The sequence below is a fragment of the Mirounga angustirostris genome, unplaced genomic scaffold (assembly GCF_029215605.1).
Source record: "Mirounga angustirostris isolate CCGP_5_RB_7025 unplaced genomic scaffold, mMirAng1.0.hap1 SCAF_12, whole genome shotgun sequence".
NCBI classification, from domain to species: Eukaryota; Metazoa; Chordata; class Mammalia; order Carnivora; family Phocidae; genus Mirounga; species Mirounga angustirostris.
The window spans coordinates 32,100,753-32,122,230 of record NW_026991720.1 but is presented as its reverse complement, the minus strand read 5'-3'; the positions used below and the strand labels follow the sequence as shown (position 1 = coordinate 32,122,230).

The 21,478-nt window shown below is 37.9% G+C and overlaps 1 protein-coding gene across 1 annotated transcript in view; it reads left to right on the top strand.

Moving 5' to 3' along the window:
• Positions 1–9,982, top strand: part of CFTR (CF transmembrane conductance regulator) — a 165,274-nt gene extending 155,292 nt beyond the window's left edge. Inside the window, exons 25-27 of the mRNA XM_064575631.1 lie at positions 6,158–6,330; positions 6,962–7,067; positions 8,272–9,982. Coding sequence (XP_064431701.1) covers positions 6,158–6,330; positions 6,962–7,067; positions 8,272–8,472 — 480 coding nt within the window. The 3' untranslated portion in view covers positions 8,473–9,982. The remainder of the gene's footprint in view (positions 1–6,157; positions 6,331–6,961; positions 7,068–8,271) is intronic.
• The last annotated feature ends 11,496 nt before the right edge of the window (positions 9,983–21,478 follow it).

The window sequence follows — 21,478 nt, the reverse complement described above, 5'->3', positions numbered from 1 at the left end:
ATTCTGATCCTATTTCCATCTGATCTTCACCTAGCCATCTCTTAAATGTTGGTGTTTGCCCTTATAATAAGTCCTATTTTACTTCTTCCTGGGAAATTTCACACCACCTCTTGGCTCTAACTAATACCACGATGCTGTGACTCCCAAATCTGCCTGTCACCTCCCTCCCTGACATCTCAGCATGGACGAGCACCTTGTTTCCACAGTCACGTTCTCTGCCCCAATGCACACAGCTGTCCTGTGTACCTAATTCCAGCAAATGGCATCAGCACCTTCTAGGTGCCCAAAACCAAGACCTGGGACTTATTCTTGACTCCCGATTTCTTCACCTCTCTCCGCCTGTCAGGTCCTGTTAATGCCATCTCCTGCACATATCTAGAATGTTTCCATCCCCATCTGGTACCGCTACCAACTCTCATGTGGATGTTTTAAATAGGCTTCTAGCTGGTTTCCCTCTCATTGGCTTCCTCCAGTTCAGTCTGCTCTTTGTAGCTCTGGTGATCTTTCTTAACCCTGTCTGATCACTTGATTCTCCCTTCCTAGGGTTCTTTGTCATCCTTTAAATGAAGTCCACCCTGCTTACAGTGGCTTCCAAGGTCCTTCATGGTTTGACCTTTGCTTGCCTCTCTAAACTCATGCTCCAGCCTCCCCCTGCTTACCGTGATCCAGTTCCTCTACAGCACCATGTGCTCTCTGACCCCCAGAGGCTTTTTCTCATGCTGTTCTCTATACCTGGGAAACCCTGCCAGCCCTTCCCTCCCTCTCCTCCTCATCAGTCAGGTCTCTTCTTATATATCTCTTCTTCCGGCAACCTGCCCTGATGCTCTAGTCCTGAGGAGGAGCCCCTCCTTGTTGTGCCCTGTACCCTCAGCCCTTCCGTGGCCTTCTTCACACGGGATAGACTCACCTCTTAACTTGTTCATGTTCCCCATCGGATTGTAAGTTCCTTGAGGGCAGGGATACTGTCCCATCTGCTGCAGTATTTCCAGTGCTTACAGTAGTGTTGGGATGTGGATGGTGGTCAGTAAATATTGGTTGGTTGAATGAACACATAAATGGCTTAATTCATTTTTTTTAAATGAATGATTTGATTCCTTTGTTGAAATGAATAAACAAGCGATTCGCGTATGCTATAGCATGAAGATAACCCCATGGCTGACACACAGCAGGTGCTGCCATTGGCAATGAGGACACTGAGCCTCGAGACATCTCAGGGGCTTGCGGAGGCTTGAGCAGCTCCCTCCTTGGACTTCGGGTTCACCGGCTCTTACTACTGTCTTCGTTGTGTGTGCTCTAAGCAGCGCATCTCTTGGTTTTTTATTTTTATTTTTATTTTTTTTTAAGATTTTATTTATTCCTTTGAGACACAGAGATACAGAGAGAGAGAGAGAAAGCATGAGCAGGGAGAGAGGCCGAGGGAGAGGGAGAAGCAGGCTCCCTGCTGAGCAGGGAGTCTGACGCGGGGCTCGATCCCAGGACCCTGGGATCATGACCTGAGCTGAAGGCAGACGCTTAACCATCTGAGCCACCCAGGCGCCCCAACATCTCTTGGTTTTAGAATGAAGGCTTTTTTGGCAGTTGTTGGCTTTTTCGGTAACTTATAACATAGTTCTCTTCCTAACACATTGATAGTCAGGTAAGTTGTTTTAAAGAGCAAGCTGAATAGGAGACACAATGGCCTCTTAAGCTGAAAATCTGCCCTGGAAAACCTGCCAAGCAACAAAAGGAGGGCCTAGAGGAGTTGAGAGTGTCTATTTTTATAACTGCCGGCTAATGGACTATTCCGTCCAACCATAATTCACTTCTGTTTTTTTTTCCCCCATGTTTTCTTGTCACAAGAGCAAACTCTTGCTCCACAATGACATTCCAGAGTGTGGCAATAGCAGAGTCAACATTTTGAAGAAAATGTCTGGTCTCTTACAGACCGTAGTACCTTTTTTTAGTTTGATGTGTCACAAAACAGAATTTTTTCCTTGCAAATACAGGATTTATCAGCTCAACTGCATTAAGCTGGCAAATTCGTTTCTTGTAAAGTTTTTTATATCCACAAACTGTGGATGCTTTTATTTATTTTTCAGGCCAAGTTGGAATAAAACTAATTAGAAATGTTTGGATTCTAGTAAATTTTAATTTACCTTCGCTTGGACAGAGATAAGCTAAAATGTATATTTACTTTAAATCTACTGAAAAATAATTTGTGATATATGTCATTAACATTGTATCAGGAATATATATGGATATATTAATGTGTATATATTAACATACAAAGAATTCTACTACTAAATTACTAAATTAGATTATCTCTATGGCAATTACCTTTTTAATTTTTTTTTTCTCACAGCACTTTGAACAGTAATTTCTCACTTACTATTTTTCTCCTCACCTGGACCATGAATTTCTTCAAGGCAGGGCCTAGTGTGATTCATCTTTGAATCCCCAGGTCTGCCATAGTACCTAGAATTTAATAAACCCTCATTAAGAGCCTATTAAAGAATGCATGATGAGCAGTCATTTACATTCAAATAATCTTTCGGCTAATTTAAGCCATTCTTACCAGCACATAAAGTTGGTTACACCTAGAGTTATGGTAATAACTTTGTATCTTTTCAAAAACAATTATTAGTCTGTCTTGCTTCCTATTTTCTCTCCAAAACCTACCACAATATCCAGTGAAAAATAGGTAATTGATAAATTTGTCAAATGTTCACTTACTTCAAAGCTTAAAGTTTTACTAATTCATGTTGATCTTTCTCTAGTAAATGTGATTAAAAATTTTTTTTTTACTATACTTGATAGTGAGTAAAACAGTGAGTTAGGAATGTTGCCAAATAGACCCTGGATTGGTCTGTCTCACTGTCATTTATTTTTTATAATTTTGTTCTCCAAATATTGGCAGTGATAAGTATTTAGGTACTTACTTATTTACTTAAGAAATAGGTTCATTTGGGAAAACACACACACACAAAATATAATACAGTAAGAGGGCTTGGGAAATGATGATATGATTGGTGCGGATCTCGAGGGAGAATACTGTACATGCCACCACATTTCCACCGATATCTCAACCTGTTGTTAGAGGTATGATATAAATTAATAATGTCGCAGTACTTCCTGCTAATGTACCTTCCAAGGCAACTTCTGAAGGCAAAAATCTTACAAATCTTGTCATACCAGGTAGTGTTTCAGGACCAGGCCCCTGCCCTTGGGATTTCCCAAGTTGTACTAGTAGTTAGGATGGATTAGATACTTAGCATGTGCTCTCTGACCCCCAGAGGCTTTTTCTCATGCTGTTCTCTGTACCTGCACTGTGTGGCAACCTCTTTCCAGAAATTATCTCACTTAATCTGTGGTACAGTCCTTTGAAGTCCATACTATTATTTTCCCCATTTTTTTCAAGTGAGATAAACGAAACTTAGACCTGATACCACCTGCAAATGAGTGGAGCAGTGCAGATGCGAAGCCACTTCTGTTGGACTCCAGAACTCCAGTCTTTAACCAGTACTTTTTAATTGAAGTATAATTGACATATAACACTGTATTAGTTTCAAGTGTACAACATAATGATTTGATAATTGTATACAATGTGAAACGATCACTGCGATAAGCCTTGTTAACATCCATCTAATCTGTACTTTTCCTGATAGTTAATTTGACTTAAAATTAAAAAAAAAAAAAAAAAGAGGGCATGTACTGAATGGGGCACTGGGTGTTATACATAAACAATGACTCATGGAACACTACATCAAAAACTAATGATGTAATGGATGGTGATTAACATAACCTAATAAAATAAAATTAAAAAAATCCTTATCAGTGTTAAGGAACTTCTAATTTTATACTTCTATTTTTAAGGGATTTTAAAGAGTCTTAAAGATGAGAACAAGGAAGCACACAGATGGGACGTGGCCTGTCTTAGATGGCACTCTATATTGGCAGAACAAAATCAGCACTTGTTCACTTATCAGTTGTCATTCTTCAGTTTGGATTCATTTTTGCATTCATCAAAACCCATGTTTGGGTGTTTTTTTTTTTTGGCCAGCATTCCAGGGGCTCAGTACATACTTGTTGAACAAATGAATGACTGTTAAGGCTGACAGCGCTCTCAGTATTGGCACAAGGGACATAGAGCTAAAGAGCATATGTTTTTACCCTCAGGAAGCAGTCTAACAGGGGAAACTTACACAGATCCTACCATGGCTATGTGCCTGGCTGCCCTAGAGGATGATCAGGGGTATTCAGAAGGGTATGTCACGGTGTGTAGGGAACTATAAGCTGTTTGGTGCTGCTGGAAGCAAGGATGGAGGGGACTCGATTCTGGATGCCTTTTATGTTACGTGAGAGAGCTCGGTTTTTATTCTGTCAGGAAGAGATTTTAAACAGAGAAATGAAATGGTCAAATATGTATTTTAGAAGGATCCCTGCGGTGTTTGTGTGGTCAATTGACAGATGGACCACTTGGGATTCACAGTGTGAAGCTTAAGGGATAATGATAGTCGCCGCGATGGGGCTAGCCAGGAGAAGAATTTAAGAAATATTTGGAATATGGCCGGAGCTAGAGATAAAGATTTGAAAAAGCATTAGCTTATTAGTGGTCATCGATACCCTGAGAATGAATGAGTTCTCAGAAGGAGAGTTTGGAGAGTTAGGGGTGAGGAAGACCAATATTCAAGGGACAGGAAGAGGGAGAGGTGCCCATACATGATAATAAGTGGTCATAGAGTATGGCTTCTCATAAGCCAAGGAATAGATGTTCAAGAAGGAAAAAATGTTCTCTGTTGTGAGGCAGTAGAGACAACAGATGCACGCTAATTTTTTTTGAGATTTCTACAAAGGGGGAGGATATGGAATAATAGCTAAAGGAGAACCCAGAGGTAAGTGATGGCAGAGACTGTCGCAGGTTCACAGGCTGAGACCAAGAAAAAGCAAAAAGATGAAGATGGAAAGAAAGAACACAGGTCCTCTGACTCCTACCCAGTGTCTTTATTCACATTCTCAGATCCTTGGATCTGAAAGTAGTTTTACATTTGAGTCTTCCAGGATACATCAGAGTAAACCCCCTTGTCTAATTAATATGTTTACATTCCCTACCATCTCAGAAACTCTTCAAAATTAATGAGTTCTCACAAAGTGAGATTGCTTTAATGAGAGCCCAGTCAAGAAAAGAAGTATCACCACAGTACCTTTCATGGACACACAGTATTTGCTGATCAAACATGGTGATATGGGCCATCTGTGAATTCATCACTGAACTCAGGAGTCTTTCCTAAAGCCATTATCCCATTCTGCCTGTATTACAATTAGTATTATATCTTCCTTCTCAGTACTAAATCCCAGGTTCTCCGAGAGTAGGGACAATCATCCATGTATCTTGTTGGCCCTCAAACACTCAGGAATATTTGGCAAAAAAGAAGTATTAATGTACACTTACCTGAATAAGTGATAAGAGCCAAGGCTTAAATCATTTTTGTCTTATTTTGAAGGAATTTGTTTCTATATCTTGTTCACATTTTCATCTTATTTCCTACCTAGCTTAAAACAATAAGCCATTGGCCCTAACACAACTCTCATATTCCATCTCAAGATCTAAGCACCTTTAAATCTCCTAGTTATGCACCACTATTTTAACTTTTCTTTTACTTCATAGTTTCATCAATTTCTTTTTAAAAAAGGTTTTTATGAATTGAGGAAGCTCCCCAATTGATTATTTTCTGTTACCTTTCATGCTGTATTGTGACCGAGTAGGGAATGGAAGGTAGAATAAAAGAATCTGTTGTAATATAGCAGATAACTGCATTATATACATACTATCTTTTCTAGCATATTCGATTGTAATTATTTGTGTATGTCTTTATAAATCCTGAGCCTTGCAGGGGCCATGTGCCATTTACCATTTCTTCGATCCCTATGTGGAACATCTGGCACAGAATAAACACTCACTGAAAATTTCCTGAATGAAGTACAGAGCTGAAACAAGTCATAGGCTTATCCTTTAGAGCTGCCAAGATTATATGTAGACTTTTGTTGAATCAAAACCAAATAGCAGGAGTGGTAGGTTGTTGATACGAGATCTAAACTTTCAACCTCTCAAGTGTCTTTAACCTTGTGGTATCTAAATTTCCTTTCTAAGCACAGTGTTTTCCCTCTTTCTTTTCTGCAGGTTGGACTCAGATCTGTGATAGAGCAGTTTCCTGGGAAGCTCGATTTCGTCCTGGTGGATGGCGGTTACGTCCTAAGCCACGGCCACAAACAGTTGATGTGCTTGGCCAGATCTGTTCTCAGTAAGGCAAAGATCTTGCTGCTTGATGAACCCAGTGCTCATTTGGATCCAGTGTGAGTTTCAGAATTCCTGCTACTTAGTAACATGATGGGAGCAGAATCTTTGATGCCTACTTCATATTGACACAAATTCCCATTAGGTGGTCATGTCTGCAAGTGGAGGCCACCCCTCCCCCCCAGGATATGAAATGATTGCCCAGTGGAAAAGTCACTGCTTGACATGAGCACAAGTGCTTATTTCCTAGTATAAGAGCCCTGTGTTCTCTTCTGAGTGTAATTTTGGAATTTCTTACAAACTCATCCCCTTGTCAACACATGAGGAAATATTTAGTAACATAGGCATAATCTGATTCTTATGATTTTCCTTTCTGTGTTGTTTATATGATAAGAAATTTTTATAGCACAAAAGAACCACTCGTGACTCCACATGATAATAAAATGTACTCACTTGTGAAATTTTCTTCAAAATATCTGTCCTGTTTGTTTATGAAAACTTAGAATCTTCCCCGTGGTTGAAAAGCCGATTGTGGCCGTCTCTATATCAGCACTATGTCAGTAAAAGTATTTAAAAAAAGGTAAGTAATTTAAAGAACTAAATCGATAGGACAATAGGTATGTCATCAAAGGTAAAGGCAGATTATTGACATTCTGTGTTGTTACATGTGGTATTTTCTTTCTTTTCTAGAACATACCAAATCATTCGAAGAACCCTAAAACAAGCATTTGCAGATTGCACAGTAATACTCTCTGAACACAGGATAGAAGCTCTGTTGGAATGTCAGCGATTTTTGGTGAGCTTATAATTTGCTTAAGATCTCATTCTCCTTTACTTCTTGTTAACCATATCTTATATGGGAGTTCCTGCAAATCACAACACAACAATGTACAAGTTCTTCCTTAAAGTAAGTGTCACACAGCTGTCCAGCTTTACTCAAAAGAGCTGCACTAATTTGAGCTCTGAGGTGAGGTTGGAATCCAGCAAATCTAAAATAGCAGCATATTTTAAGTTACATTAATAGACTGAAACATCTGTACATTTGAATTCTTTATTTGGGGATCAAGTCATAATAAAGTCTAAGTCCTGATGCTTTTTAATCACTAAGTCTCCCTTGGATGGGGTCCAGGACAGGCCTGCATTGTCTTGCAACCCGATGTGTGGTTTTAATGCAATAGTTTGAGAGACTCATTTCTTTCTTCTAGTCATTGTTTGGAGCTCGGGTAAGTGCCTCTCCCATCCACCTTCTTATTGTGCTTTCAAGTGTCACAGATTCTTTCAAGTGATGTTTGCAAATTCCCTCGGGTTTAATCACAAGGAAGTTCTGAGGGTGATGTAGCACGTCATTTCTGTTAAGGTTTGTGAGGCTCCTGGAGGTAAATACTTTTCCTACCGAAGGATTGTTATTACCAGTAAGCTCCGAGAGACAAGTTAGGGGGCCAGCCCACAGCCTCTTGCCCTGCTGTGGCCAGGTTCAGGAGATTGGGTAAAGCCCTTCTATCGTCTGGCCTCAGGTTTGCTCCACTTGAACATGTGAGGGAGGCATATTAAACTCAGGCACATCCTCACCCATTTGGAATTGTTAAGCTTCAAGCCCCCTGTTGAAGAGGCTCAACTCTTTTATCATGCTGTGGATTTATTCATTTTTAAGGTTGTATATGGGGATGTATCAAAGATCATTCTGGCTTACCAAGCAATGTTAGTTCCTTTAAAGTTCTCTGAAGAAGCACATTGCTCAGTGCTATACCAATTAAAAAACAAACAAACAAAACTCTTCGAGCTGCTAAGTAGAAAGTTATAGCTACTTTCACAAATGGAGAAGCTCCATAAAGCAAGAGGACTCCCCATTGCAGTGAGATACCTCACTGTTCACGGTGCCAGCCTGTGGACGCCTGTTTTCTTTTTGGCTTTTTTTCTTCCTCTGAGCCTCTGCCACTTCTGTCCTGGCTCTGGTCCGCCCTGCCTTCTGTCCGAGACCTCACTAACGGCCACTTCCCTAGGTCATAGAGGAGAACAAGGTGTGGCAGTACGATTCCATCCAGAAGCTGCTGAGCGAGAAGAGCGTCTTGCGGCAGGCCATCAGCCCCTCGGACCGGCTGAGAGTCTTCCCGCATCGGAACTCGAGCCGGCACAAGTCTCAGTCCAAAATCGCTGCTCTGAAGGAGGAGACGGAAGAAGAGGTGCAAGAAACAAGGCTTTAGAGAGCACTCCAAATATTGGCACAGGATGGTCGCTTGTGAAATTGGAGGAGAACACGGTTTCTGCTCCAGAAAACAAGGATGAGTAATGTTTATTTTTAAAAGGAAAAATTTTGATAAGAGGAATTAAGGACGCTCAGATCGGGTCTGGATAAGAGGCTTCCTGGCAGTGGTCAAATTGTGTGAAAGGTACTTCAGATCCTCAAAGATGTACCACCTTGTGTTTGCAAGCCAGATCTTCCTGAAAACCTTTTCCTCTTGGTGGCAGTTGGAAAGGTGGCCATCCACGTCAGCCGGCGTAATTTTCAACTTACTGTTTAGTGAGACTTGCTAATTTGTAGTATTGGAGGAGAACTGTAATCATACTACTTAGAGATATGATCAAGTAAAGATAATTGGAAACTTTAGTGATTTCTGTAAGTTTATATCCCTTTTTCTCTACTCTCCCCAAGATATTTAGAAACACAACTCTGTCATCTCTTCTGTGTTCAGACTGTTCTGTTTCAAAGCACAATTAGGATACTGCAAGAATCACAAGTCAGCTCATCCAAATATATACCGCATAACATCTGGGTATCAGGAGAGAGAACTTCCTGATCGGGGAAATCCCTGTTAATACCACTCACTGCTTTACCAGAAATCCAAATAATTCAGACAGTTAGAATACATCCCTTACCCAGAAAGAGGGCTGTTACAGTCCCATGTGGGGGACAGGATAATTCCCTTGATGCCGAAGTTGACATGACTTTCCCCAGCTTCCAGAAAGTAACAGGCTCTTAAGACCTTTGAATGGAAGGATGGCTAGAAAAAAATGCTTTAACGCGAATTGGCACAGGAAATCCTTCTTGCCCCCAGAAGCTCTGGGAAAAGAGTATGTAAGCAGATAGGCTGTGGGCGCTGATGGTAGATGTACATGAAATCCAAAGATGTAGGTATATAGAGGGTAAGGTTGTGTAGTTTCAGGCTTGCTCTAGGCATTTCCTACTGTGTAGACTGGGTGGGACAGATAATGGGAGACACAGGGAAGAGTCAATCAGTTCGTTTTATATACTTCTTTTTTTTTAAGTTGGTGATGCAAATAAAACTTTCTCTAGGAAATATTTATTTTAATATTTCAAACTCATAAATGGCTGTATTTTAAGATGATTATATTATGAATTATATTTGTATTAAAAGAATTTTATATTTGAAATGTTGGCTTTTTATGGCACTAACTTTTTATGATATGTTAAAACTGAAGGAAAAAAATTGCGGGGCTGTTGACCAGAGGTTATGAATTACCTTGATGGTGTAGAGAGAAGCATCGGGGCTCACAAAGATTTGCACATCTGTATGATTCCCTGCCAGCACACAGGCTCCCTCTTAGAAAATGGTACCACAGAATCTGACCGCTCCTATCAAGGACACGCTGCCTTCCCAACTCCAAACTAACTGTTAAGATTGCATTCTATTTATTACTGTAAGAAAATATCATGTGCCAATAAAATCCATATATTTGTGTGAAACTTAGCTGTCTTCAGATGTGTTCATTAATCATGTCTCATTGATCTCTTACTTGAGTCTCTAAGGATCATGGACACAAAACATGAATCATTTCATTAAATCCAGCTTCTTGAGAATCCCACATGAATTAAGATGCTCTTAAAAAATGATTTCTTTTTAAAACCTGTAAAATATACATAACCTAAAATTTACCATTTTTGACTGTACCATTCAGTGGCCTTACATACATTCCCATTGTGGTACAGTCACCATCATCGTCCCTCCACAGAACTTTTTCCATCTTGCAAAACTGAAACTCTGAAGCCCTTCGACAAAAACTTCTATTCTTCCCTCCTCCTGGTCCCCAGGCAATCTTGCTCCACTCCACCTTTTGTCTCTATGAATGTGACAACTCTAAGTACCTCGTGTGAGTGGAATCATAGAGTATTTGTTCTTTTGCAACTGGCTTATTTCACTTATGTCTTCACAGTTCATCATCTTGCAGCATTATGTCAGAGCTTCCTTACTTCCTAAAGCTGAATATTCCATTGTATGTATATACCACATTGTGTTTATTCATTTGTCAACTTAGGATACTTCCACCTTTTGATTATGTTGAATAACGCTTTTATGAACAGAGGTATACAAATATCTTTTTGTGTTCCCCACTTTCACGACTTAGGACACTTTTGAGGTTATTTTTGTTTGAAAGTTGAGGCTAATAGAACAAAAAGGATGTATATTCTGCAAGGGTCCATTTATTTATTTGAAACTGGTAGCTATCTGATAGCTCTTGATGAGCAAATCTCATCAAGGGAAATAGTATTTCTAAAACCTGAGTGGTTTTTCTTTGTTTAAATCGGTGCGTTTAGTTGATGAGGCTTCTTTGGTCCCCCTTTCTTCCTTGCAGAGTTTCTTCATGTAAGATGCAGGGGCCAGGGTGTGGTAGATAGAAAGTAGACCCCTACTAAGTCTTCCAACCCTGTCTTTCCTTATTTGGAGAGGTTTGTTTTCACACATGACCCTAAGAGGGCAGTCTCAGAGCATGCTCTATTCTAATTCTAATTTTTTTTTAAATTAATATACCTTATATTATAGGGCAGTTTTTAGTTCACAGCAAAATTGAGCAGAAGGTACAGAGTCCCAATAAACTCCTTGCACCCTCATATACACAGCCTTCCCCACTATCAACATTCCACACCAGAGTGGTACGTTTTTTACAATAAGCATATCATTATCACCCAAACTCCATGGTTTACGTTAAGTTTCACTTTTGGTGAACCTTATTCATCTGTTCCTTCTCCCTACTCCCAGGTAACAACTGACCTTTTTACTGTTTCCGTAGTTTTGCCTTTTCTAGAATGCCACATAGTTGGAATCATAGAGTATGTGGTCTTTTCAGATTGGTGGCTCTTACTTAGTAATAGGCATTTAAATTTCATTTTTAAGACATGGAGCCATGCCTTTTCATGGCTTGATATCTCATTTCATTTCAGTGCAGAGTAATATTCCACTATCTGGATGTATCTACTGAAGGACATCCTGGTTGCCCCCAAGTTTTGGCAATTATGAATGAAGCTGCTGTAAACATCCTTGTGCAGGTTTCTGGGTAAATACCAGGGATCTTATGGTAAGAGTATATTTAGTTCTATAAGAAACCATCAAACTATCTTACAGAATGGCTGTCCTATTTTGCATTTCCACCAGCAGTGAAGGAGAGTTCCTGTTTCTCTGCAACCTCCCAGCCACTTTCCATTGTCAGTGTTTGGGAATTTGACCATTCTAGTGTAGATGTGTAGTAGTATCTCATTGTTGCTTTAATTTGCATTTCTCTGATGACACATGCTATTGAATGTCTTTCCATATGCAAATTTTCTATTTGTCTATCTTCTTTGGTGGGGTGTCTGTTCAGGTCTTCTGTGCATCTTCTAGTTGGGTTGTTTGTTTTCTTATTGGTGAGTTTGAAGAGTTCTTTGTATATTTTGGATAATAGTCCTTTTTCAGATATGTCTTTTGCAAATATTTTCTCCTAGTCTGTAGCTTGTCTTTTTATTCTCTTGACATTGTCTTTTGCAGAGCAGAAGTTTTAAATTTAAATGAAGTCCAGCTTATCAATTTTTCTTTCACTGATTGTACTGCTGTTGTATCTAAAAAGTCATTGTCATACCCAAGGTCATCTACGTTTTTTACTATGTTACCTTCTACAAGTTTTATAGTTCTCCATTTTATATTTAGGTCTGTGATCCATTTTGAATTAATTTTTGTCAAGAGTATAAGGTCTGTGTCTAGATTCATTTTTTTTTAAAGATTTTATTTATTTGGCAGAGACATAGCGAGAGAGGGAACACAAGCAGGGGGAGTGGGAGAGGGAGAAGCAGGCTTCCTGCCGAGCAGAGAGCCCTCTGTGGGGCTCAATCCCAGGACCCTGGGACCATGATCTGAGCCAAAGGCAGACGCTTAACGACTGAGCCACCCAGGTGCCCCTCTAGATTCATTTTTTAGCATGAAGATGTCCAGGAGTTCCAGCACCATTTGTTGAAAAAAACTTATCTTTTTTCTATTGTATTGCCTTTCCTCATAGTCACAGATAAGTTGATTATATTTATGTGGGTCCAGTTCTGGGCTCTCCTCTGTTCCACAAAACTACTTGTGTATCCTTTTGCCAATACTATACTCTTGATTACTGTAGCTTTATAAAATATCTTAAAATTGGGTTGTGTCAGTTCTTGGACTTTATTCGTCTCCTTCGTTACTGAGTTAGGTATTCTAGGTCTTTATTTTCTCTGTATAAACTTTAGAATCAGTTTGTTGATATCCACAAAATAACTTGCTGGGATTTTGACTGGGATTATGTTGAAACTATAAATCAAGTTGGGAAGAACAACATCTTGACAGTATGGAGTTTTCCTACCCATGAACATGGATCTCTCCCTATTTAGTTCTTTTTAGATTTCGTTCATCAAAGTTTATTACAGTTTTCCTCATATATAGATTTTATGTATATTTTGGTAGATTTGTAACTATTTCATTTTTGGAGGGCTGCTAATGTAACTGGCAATGTGTTTTTAACTTCTAATTCCACTTATTTATTGCTAGAAATAGGAAAGTGATTGAGTTTTGTATATTAACCTTGTATCCTGCATCCTTGCTATAATCACTTAATAGTTTCAAGGGTTTTTTTTTTCAATTCTTTTGAATTTTCTATGTATATGATCATGTCATCTGTGAGGAAAGACCATTTTATTTATTCTTTTCCAGTCTGTATGTCTTTTTAAATTTTTAAATTTTTATTTTTTTAGATTTATGTATTTGAGAAAGAATATGAGCCAGCATGGAGTGGGGAGGGGTAGAGGGAGAGAGAGAATTTCAAGCAGAGTCTCCCACCCCTCCACCCACTCCCCACCCCCCGAGTATGGAGCCCTACATGGAGCTTAATCTCATGACCCTGAAATCATGACCTGAGCTGAAATCAAGAGTCAGACGTTTAATGAACCGAGCCACTCAGGCACCCCAGTGTATACATTTTGTTTCATTCTATTGTCTTATTCTATAGGTAGGACTTCCAGTAGGATGCTGAAAGCAATGGTGAGAGGGGACATCTTTGACTTGTTCTTGCTCTTACTGGGAAAGCTGAGTTTCTCACCATTATGTTGGCTGTAGGGTCTTTGAAGATGTTCTTTATCAAGTTGAGGACATTCCCCTCTATTCTTACGTTGCTGAGGGTTTTTGTCAGGAATTGGTGTTGGATTTTGTCAAGTGCTTTTACTGCATCTATGGATATAATCATGTGATTTTTTCTTATTTAGCCTGTAATTGTGGTAGATTACAATTATTTATTTTCTTAAAAAAAAAGATTGATTTATTGATTTATTTTAGAGAAAGAGTGCAGGGGGTAGGGAGGGGCAGAGGGAAAGGGAGAGACAGTCTCAAGCAGACTCCACACTGAGCATGGAGCATGATGGGGGGCTCGATCTCATGACCCCAAGATCACGACCTGAGCTGCAAACAGGAGTTATATGCTTAACTGAGTATTCCACCCAGATGCCCTGATTCTATTAATTGATTGTCAAATGCTGAACCAGCCTTGCATACCTAGGATAAGCCCCACTTGGTCATGGTGTATAATTCTTTTTATACATTCTTGGATTAGACTTGCTAATATTTTGTTGAGCATTTTGCATCTATGTTTATGAGAGATAATGATCTATAGTTTTCTTTGTTTGTTTAAGTATTAGGGTAATGCTGGTTTCAAAGAGTGACTTAGAAAGTATCTCCTCTGCTTCTATCTCCTGAAAGAAATTGTAGAGAATTGATAGAATTTCATCCTTAAATGTTGGATAGAATTCACCAGTGAACTCATCTAGGCCTGGTGCTTTTTGTTTCAGAAGGTAATTAATTATTGGGGCACCTGGGTGGCTCAGTTGGCTGAGTGTCTCTTGATTTCGACTCAGGTCATGATCTCAGGGTCCTGGAATCAAGCCCTGTGTTGGGCTCTGCACTCAGTGGGGAATCTGCTTGAGGATTCTTTCTCTGTCCCTCTGCCCCTCCCCCCTTCACACATTCTCTTTCTCTCTCTCTGTAATAAATAAATAAATCTTAATAAAAGAAAATTAATTATTGTTTAAGTTTCTTTAATAGGCTTATTCAGATTGACTATTCTTTTTGTGTTTTAGCAGATTATATCTTTCAAGGAATTGGTCCATTTCATCTAGGTTATCAAATGTATGGGCATAGAGTTTTCCATAATATTCTTTTATTATCCTTTTAATGTCCATGGGATCAGTAGTGGTTTCCCCTCTTCCATTTCTGATATTAGTGATTTATGTCCTCTCTGTTATTTTCTTAGTTAGCCTGGCTAGAGGCTCATCTATTTTACTGATCTTTACAAAGAACCAGTTTTTCTGTTTTGTTGATTTACTTTATTGATCGCCTATTTTCTTTTTTTTTTTTTTTTAAGATTTTATTTATTTGCAAGAGAGAGAATGAGAGATAGAGAATATGAGAGAGAAGGAGGGTCAGAGGGAGAAGCAGACTCCCCGCCGAGCAGAGAGCCTGATGCAGGACTCGATCCTGGGACCCCAGGATCATGACCTGAGCCGAAGGCAGTTGCTTAACCAACTGAGCCACCCAGGCACCCGTGATCTCCTATTTTCAATTTCATTAATCTGTCTTAATTTTAATTATTTCTTTTCTTCTACCTAATTTAGATTTAATATGCTTTCCTTTTTAGTTTTCTAAGGTGGAAGTTTAGATAACTAAGTTTAGATCTTTCTTCTTCTCTAATATATTCATTCATTGCTGTAAATTTCCACCTAAGCACTACTTTTGCTTCATGCCACAAATTTTGATAAGTTGTTTTTTATGTTTATGTAGTTCAAGGTATTTTTCATCTACGTTGAGATTTCTTCTTTGACTCATATGTTATTTAGAAATGTAATGTTTAATCTCCAAGTATTCTGGAATTTTCCAGCTATTTTTTTGTTGATTTCTGGTTTAATTCCATTGTGGTCTGACAACATGTAATTTCTTTTCTTTTAAGTTTGTTAAGGTATTTTATGGTCCAGAATGTGATCTAGCTTAGTGAATGTTCCATGTGAGGTTGAGAAAAGTTTGTATTTTGTTGTTGTTGGATGAAGTAGTCTATAGATGTCAATTGTATCCAGTTGATTAATGGTACTATTAAGTTCTACTATGTCCATACTGATTTTCTGTCTGCTGGATCTGTTATTTACTTTGGAGGGGTAGTAAAGTCTCCAACTGTAATAGTAGATTCATCTATTTCAGTTTCTCCTTAAGTTCCATCAGTTTTTGCTTTGTGTATTTTTATGTGCCGCTGTTGTTATGAATGCTCTGTTTGTTTGTGTGTGTGTGTGTGTGTTTATGTTTTCCAAATGGTTAGTTTTACCCTCACTCTCTTGGGAGCAAGAGGGAACTTTTGCTCATGTTACCCTGCTATAACTTTCTACATGCTTTTATTTTTAACCTGTGTTTCTTTATATTAAAAGTAGGTTATTGTAGATAACATATAATTGGGTCTTATTTTTTGATTCCCTCTGACAACTTCTGTCTTTTAATCAGTGTTTCTAGACCATTGAAATGTATAATGATTATTGGTATAGTTCAATTAATAGCTCCTGTATTTTTTACTATTTTCTATTGGCTATTTTAATTATTTTTTTTTAAAGATTTTATTTATTTATTTGACAGAGAGACAGCAAGAGATGGAACACAAGCAGGGGGAGTGGGAGAGGGAGAAGAAGGCTTTCCACTGAGCAGGGAGCCTGATGCGGGGCTTGATCCCAGGACCCTGGGATCATGACCTGAGCCTAAGGCAGACGCTTAATGACTGAGCCACCCAGGCCCCCCTCTATTATCTATTTTTGACATTCTCACTTTTTCTCCTCTTTGTGGCTTTGAGGATTTTATATGATTCCATTTTCTCTCCTTTCTTAGCATATCAATTGTATTTTTTTTTTTTTTAGTGGTCACCCTGAAATTTGCCATATATGTTTACAACTAATCCAAGTCCCCTTTAATAACACTATACCACTGCATTCGTAGTACAAGCACCTCAGAATAAAAAAAATATTCCTAGTTCCTCTCTCTTGTTCCCTGTATCAATGCTGTGATGAATTTCATTTCATTTATACATAAGCATATTTATATACATAGTATATGTAATCAAATACATTGTTGTTACTACTTATTGAACAGCCTGTAATTTTTTTTTTGAGAGAGAGTGGGAGTGCGAGCTGGGTGGAGGGGCAGAGGGAGAGGAAAGAATCCCAAGCAGGCTCCATGCTGGCCATGGAGCCTGACATGAGGTTCAATCATGCCCCGAGCTGAAATCAAGTCAGAGGCTTAACTGAGCCACCCAGCTGCCCCCAGGCTGTAATTTTTTGATCAATTAAGAACAAGAAAAAAAGAAAAAACCTCTCCTTTTCTTCACCATTGTGGCATGTGCAGTTGACTATTCCTCACCATGTCTTCTCCCAAGATTTTCAGGATCAAGCAATTCCAGGCCAAGAAACAAAAGCAGAATTGTTGCATTCCCTAGTGGATTTGGATGAAAACTGGTAATAAAATCAGGTATAACTCCAACAGGAGACATTGGAGAAGAACCAAGAACCTGGGTCTATAAGGAACCACATGAGATGGTAAAAGTATTTATGCTGCATGAAGGTCACTTGCTCGTATCATATCATTGTAAATATCACTATACTTGAACAATAGACATGTTTTATTAGGAAAATGATTTTTCTGTTACTTTGTATCTGTACCAGTTAGGTTGGTTCAGTAATAAATATGTGAGACCATTCATTTGGAAAAAAAAAATAAGAAAAGTAGAAGTTTTTATTTTACCTTCACTTATTCATTCTCTGATGTTCTTCCTTTTTTAATGTGGATCTGAATTTCTAGCCTAAATAGTTTTCCTTCTCTCTGAAGAACTTCTTTTAACATTTCTTTCAAGTTAGGTCTACTGGCTAGAAATTCCCCTAATTTTTGTTTGTTTGTGACTATCTTTATTTCTCCTTTACTTGTGTAGGATAATTTTGCAGAGTACAGAATTCTAGGTTGGTGGGTTTGTTTTTGTTTTTTTTTTTCCCTCTCTCTCAATATTTTAAATATTTCACTCCACTCTTCTTGCCTGCATGGTTTCTGAGGAGTAATCATATGTAATTCTTATTTTTTCTTCTCATAGGTAAAGTGTTTTTTTCCTCTGGCTTCTTTCAAGTTGTTTCTTTTTTTGTTTTGTTTTATTTTTTAATTGATTTTCTGCACTTTGAATATGCCTAGGTTTAGGGTGGGGTTTTTTGGCATTTATCCTGTTTGGTGTTCACTGAGCTTCCTGGACCTGTGGTTTAGGTTTTGACATTAATTTGGGGGAAGTTCTCAGTCATTATTGCCTCAGAACTTTCTTTTGTTTCTTTCTCTCTTTCTTCTTCTGTATTCCAGTTACAGGTGTATTATACTTTTTGTAATTATTCACAGTTCTTAGACATTCTGGGTTATATTTTTCCAGTCTATTTTTCTATGCTTTTCAGTTTGGAGATTTCTATTGTCATGTCCTCGAAGTTAGGGATTCAGCCATGTTCCACCTACTAATGAGCCCATCAAAGACATTCTTCATTTCTGTTACAGTGTTTTTGATCTTCAGCATTTCTTTTTGATTCTTTACTAGAATTTCCATCTCTCTGCCATTATCTACCTGTTCTTCTATCTTGTCTACTTTCTAATAGAGCCCTTAGGATATTAATCATAGTTTTTATGTGTTCCTGGTCTGATAATTTCAACATTTCTGTCATATCTGCCTTTGGTCCTGATGCTTATTCTCTTCAAACTGTGTTTTTTGACTTTTAGTATGCCTTGTAATATTTATTCAAAATCATACATGATATAGTAGGAAAAAGGAGCTTTGGTAAATAGATCTTTAGATGTGTAGTAATAATGTCTGGGAGGAGGCAAGTATTCTGCAGTTCTCTAATTAGATCTCAGTCTTTTGTAAGCCTGTGTCTCTAGACTGTGAACTTCTCTAGTGCTTCTTAGCTTTTTCTCCTCTTTTAAGTGGAGGAGGATGGTTAAAATAGACTGGAATTGGATAGTTCTTTTCCCCAGGTAGGCTAGGCTCTGGTAAAATAGTTTCTCCCGAGGGTAGGCCTTGGTAAGAAAAACAGAATGCTCTGTTTGTGTGTGTGTGTGTGTGTGTGTTTATGTTTTCCAAATGGTTAGTTTTACCCTCACTCTCCTGGGAGCAAGAGGGAACTTTTGCCCATTTTTACTGTGAGTACCTGTTTGAGCTCCTGGAGGTAAAACATGGAAGTGCGTGTCCCTCTCCTCTGAAGACTGGGTCTCCTTAGAATTTTCATCTCTCAGGCTTGTCCACACTGAGCCTCATTCATTGGTTATAGTTTAGGTTTCATTGATTATAGTTCATTGGTTCATTGAGCCTCATTCATTGGTTATAGTTTAGGTTTCATGGATTATAGTTTAGGTTATCCTAACCCAGTACTGGTTCCAGAGGTTTCTGCATGGTGGTTTCTACTCAGGTAATTTGTGATTCTCTGTATCCACCTGTCTGTTTCTCCAACTACCGGGTCAGCAGTTTGCCCTGTAACCTTACTTCTCCAACATATCTAAGAAGAGTTATTGTTTTTTCAGTTTGCTCAACTTTTTACTTGTTTTTAGGTTGGTTGGAGTCATGACTTCTAAGCTTCGTACATGCCAGATTTGAAAGCAGGAGTCTTTGTAGCTCATTTTGAGTTAAAAAAAAAATTGAGCTTTGCAGGTAGAAGGAGTCAAATGCAAACAATATGTGACAAAAGAATCCCTAGCTCTGAAAGACCACTTTAAGAAGAAAAGTACTGAAACAAGACAGAAAGTCAATGTTGGTCATCCAAGCTCCATTGCTCAGACTAACAGTTGGCCCTTCTTTATATCAGAATTTTTTCCCCTTCTCTTTAACATTAAAAAAAAAAAATCTATTTTGGCTACAGGCTTCCTACTTTTATGTAATTGTTTCTATATTCAAGTTGTGAGTTGGGTTTTCCATGTCTCAGTCAATGCCCACTCCCATATGACACAATTTTTTCATTTATTTCTTAGCCCTTTTATTTTGTTCTTCCTCTTTATAAGAAAAAAACTAAAGCTTAAAACAAATACATTTCCTTCCAGTAACCAGGGATCTTCTAGGGCTGGGAAATTGTTACATATTAGAGTGAAAGGCTAATAAAACCCCTAATGTAAATATTTTAGTAGTTTGCTAAATAAAGAACCTCAAATACTATGTGGAAGACAATTTAGAATGAGGTTTAAAGGGCTCAGTATAAAAACCTGTTTGGCCTGTTAAAACAGGTGTGGACAATCAATTCCTTATTAAAAAACCCCTTTAAACCCTTGTAAATTCAAGACAAATACATTAGGGTATGAGAACTCCAAATCAATAGGTTGGGAGTTATAAGCTGTATCCAATGTGTAGACCCAAAGAGACCCAAGTCATTATCTGTCAGTTGAAAGGGAACTGAGGGAATTAGTATCTATGTACTTTCTCCGAGAAGGGAGACTTCTTGGCAGAATTTTAAGGTTTATCCTTAATTCGTTATGGTAAGAACACTCATTTGTTTTTTAATAATTCAGTTTCTCTAGTTGTAAAATGATAGAGTGCACTGGAAAAGGTCAAAAATTTTTAAGTGAATATGCTAATGCTGGCTTTTAATTTCATGTAGCAGAATGAATTAATGCAGCAATAATGCTGAATAATAACTTGGATAAAAAGCTAAGACACAATTCACATCTTCCATTCATCGAAGTATAGAATCCTCCAAAAATTTGGAATCTTTCAAACTTCCAAAATCAAAGTACAGAATGACCTTTAAGAACTCTCCCCTTGTGGATATTTGGTTCTATTTTTAGGATAACTGATTTCCCCAAAAAACACATATGCCAACTACTAAATTGAGCACAGAGAGTCACATACCAACTTAAATGAATCTCCAAGACATTTTCTCCTTAAACCATTGTGAATATTCAAAATTAGGTTAAAAGTTTTGGTGTATCAACAACTCTTTAGCTATAGTCTCTTGCATTCACCTGGACTTTGATGGAATAATAGCAATGAACTTTAATTATCAGGAATGACAGATATGCTGATAAATGGAACTGAAACTGAATTGTATTTAATTGGCAAGTATTGGCACAAATGCTTAAAAAAATACAGAAATGTACCTTGCAATTAACTCATATGAAATGAAAGTTGTAATTTAACAAAAATTTTAATATAAAGAAATAAGCTTTTCCTGTTTTCTTTAAAAAAGAAAGATCAATACACAGAGTAGAATGGTGGTTACCAGGTGCTGGTATATAATCCCAGACATTATACAACTTTAGCTGTATATATCTTTAAAAGACAAGGACTTTCTCTCTTATCCTACCTCCCTCCCCTTTTTGTAACATATCCACAGTACCACTGCCACAACTAAAAAAAGTCCTTTATATCCTCAAATATCCACTCAATATACAAATGTCATTGTCTCAGTTTTTTTCAAATATAGATGGTCTTTGTTTTGCACCGTAGTATGGAACTATAAAAGTGACCATGCAAAGATAATATAAATAATTAAGGGGAAAAATTGTAACTGTTCCATGACCTTTAAAAATATTAAACAATTAAACATTAAAAATTCCCTTACTGTTGGTTGTACATATGTAAGAAAATGAAAAATCTAATAAAACTAATATTTAGTTAGTACACTATAATTTAAAACATTAGGAACATTGAGAATTAAAGTGTTTTATTTCTTGGCAAAATACTTGGTAAAATACCAAGAAGAGTTTGAGCAGTACTTGTCTTCTTCTGGTCGAGAGACTTACGATATGAAGACAGCATCTCTTTTATGTCTTGGCAACTCCTTCCTAAGTTTGAATTGGCTTCCAACATTTTATCCTTTGTGCCTCCACTGTTATGAAATATCTCCAAGATGTCACTTTCCCTGGAACATCTTTTCATTTTGTCACAACCACTTTCCTTATT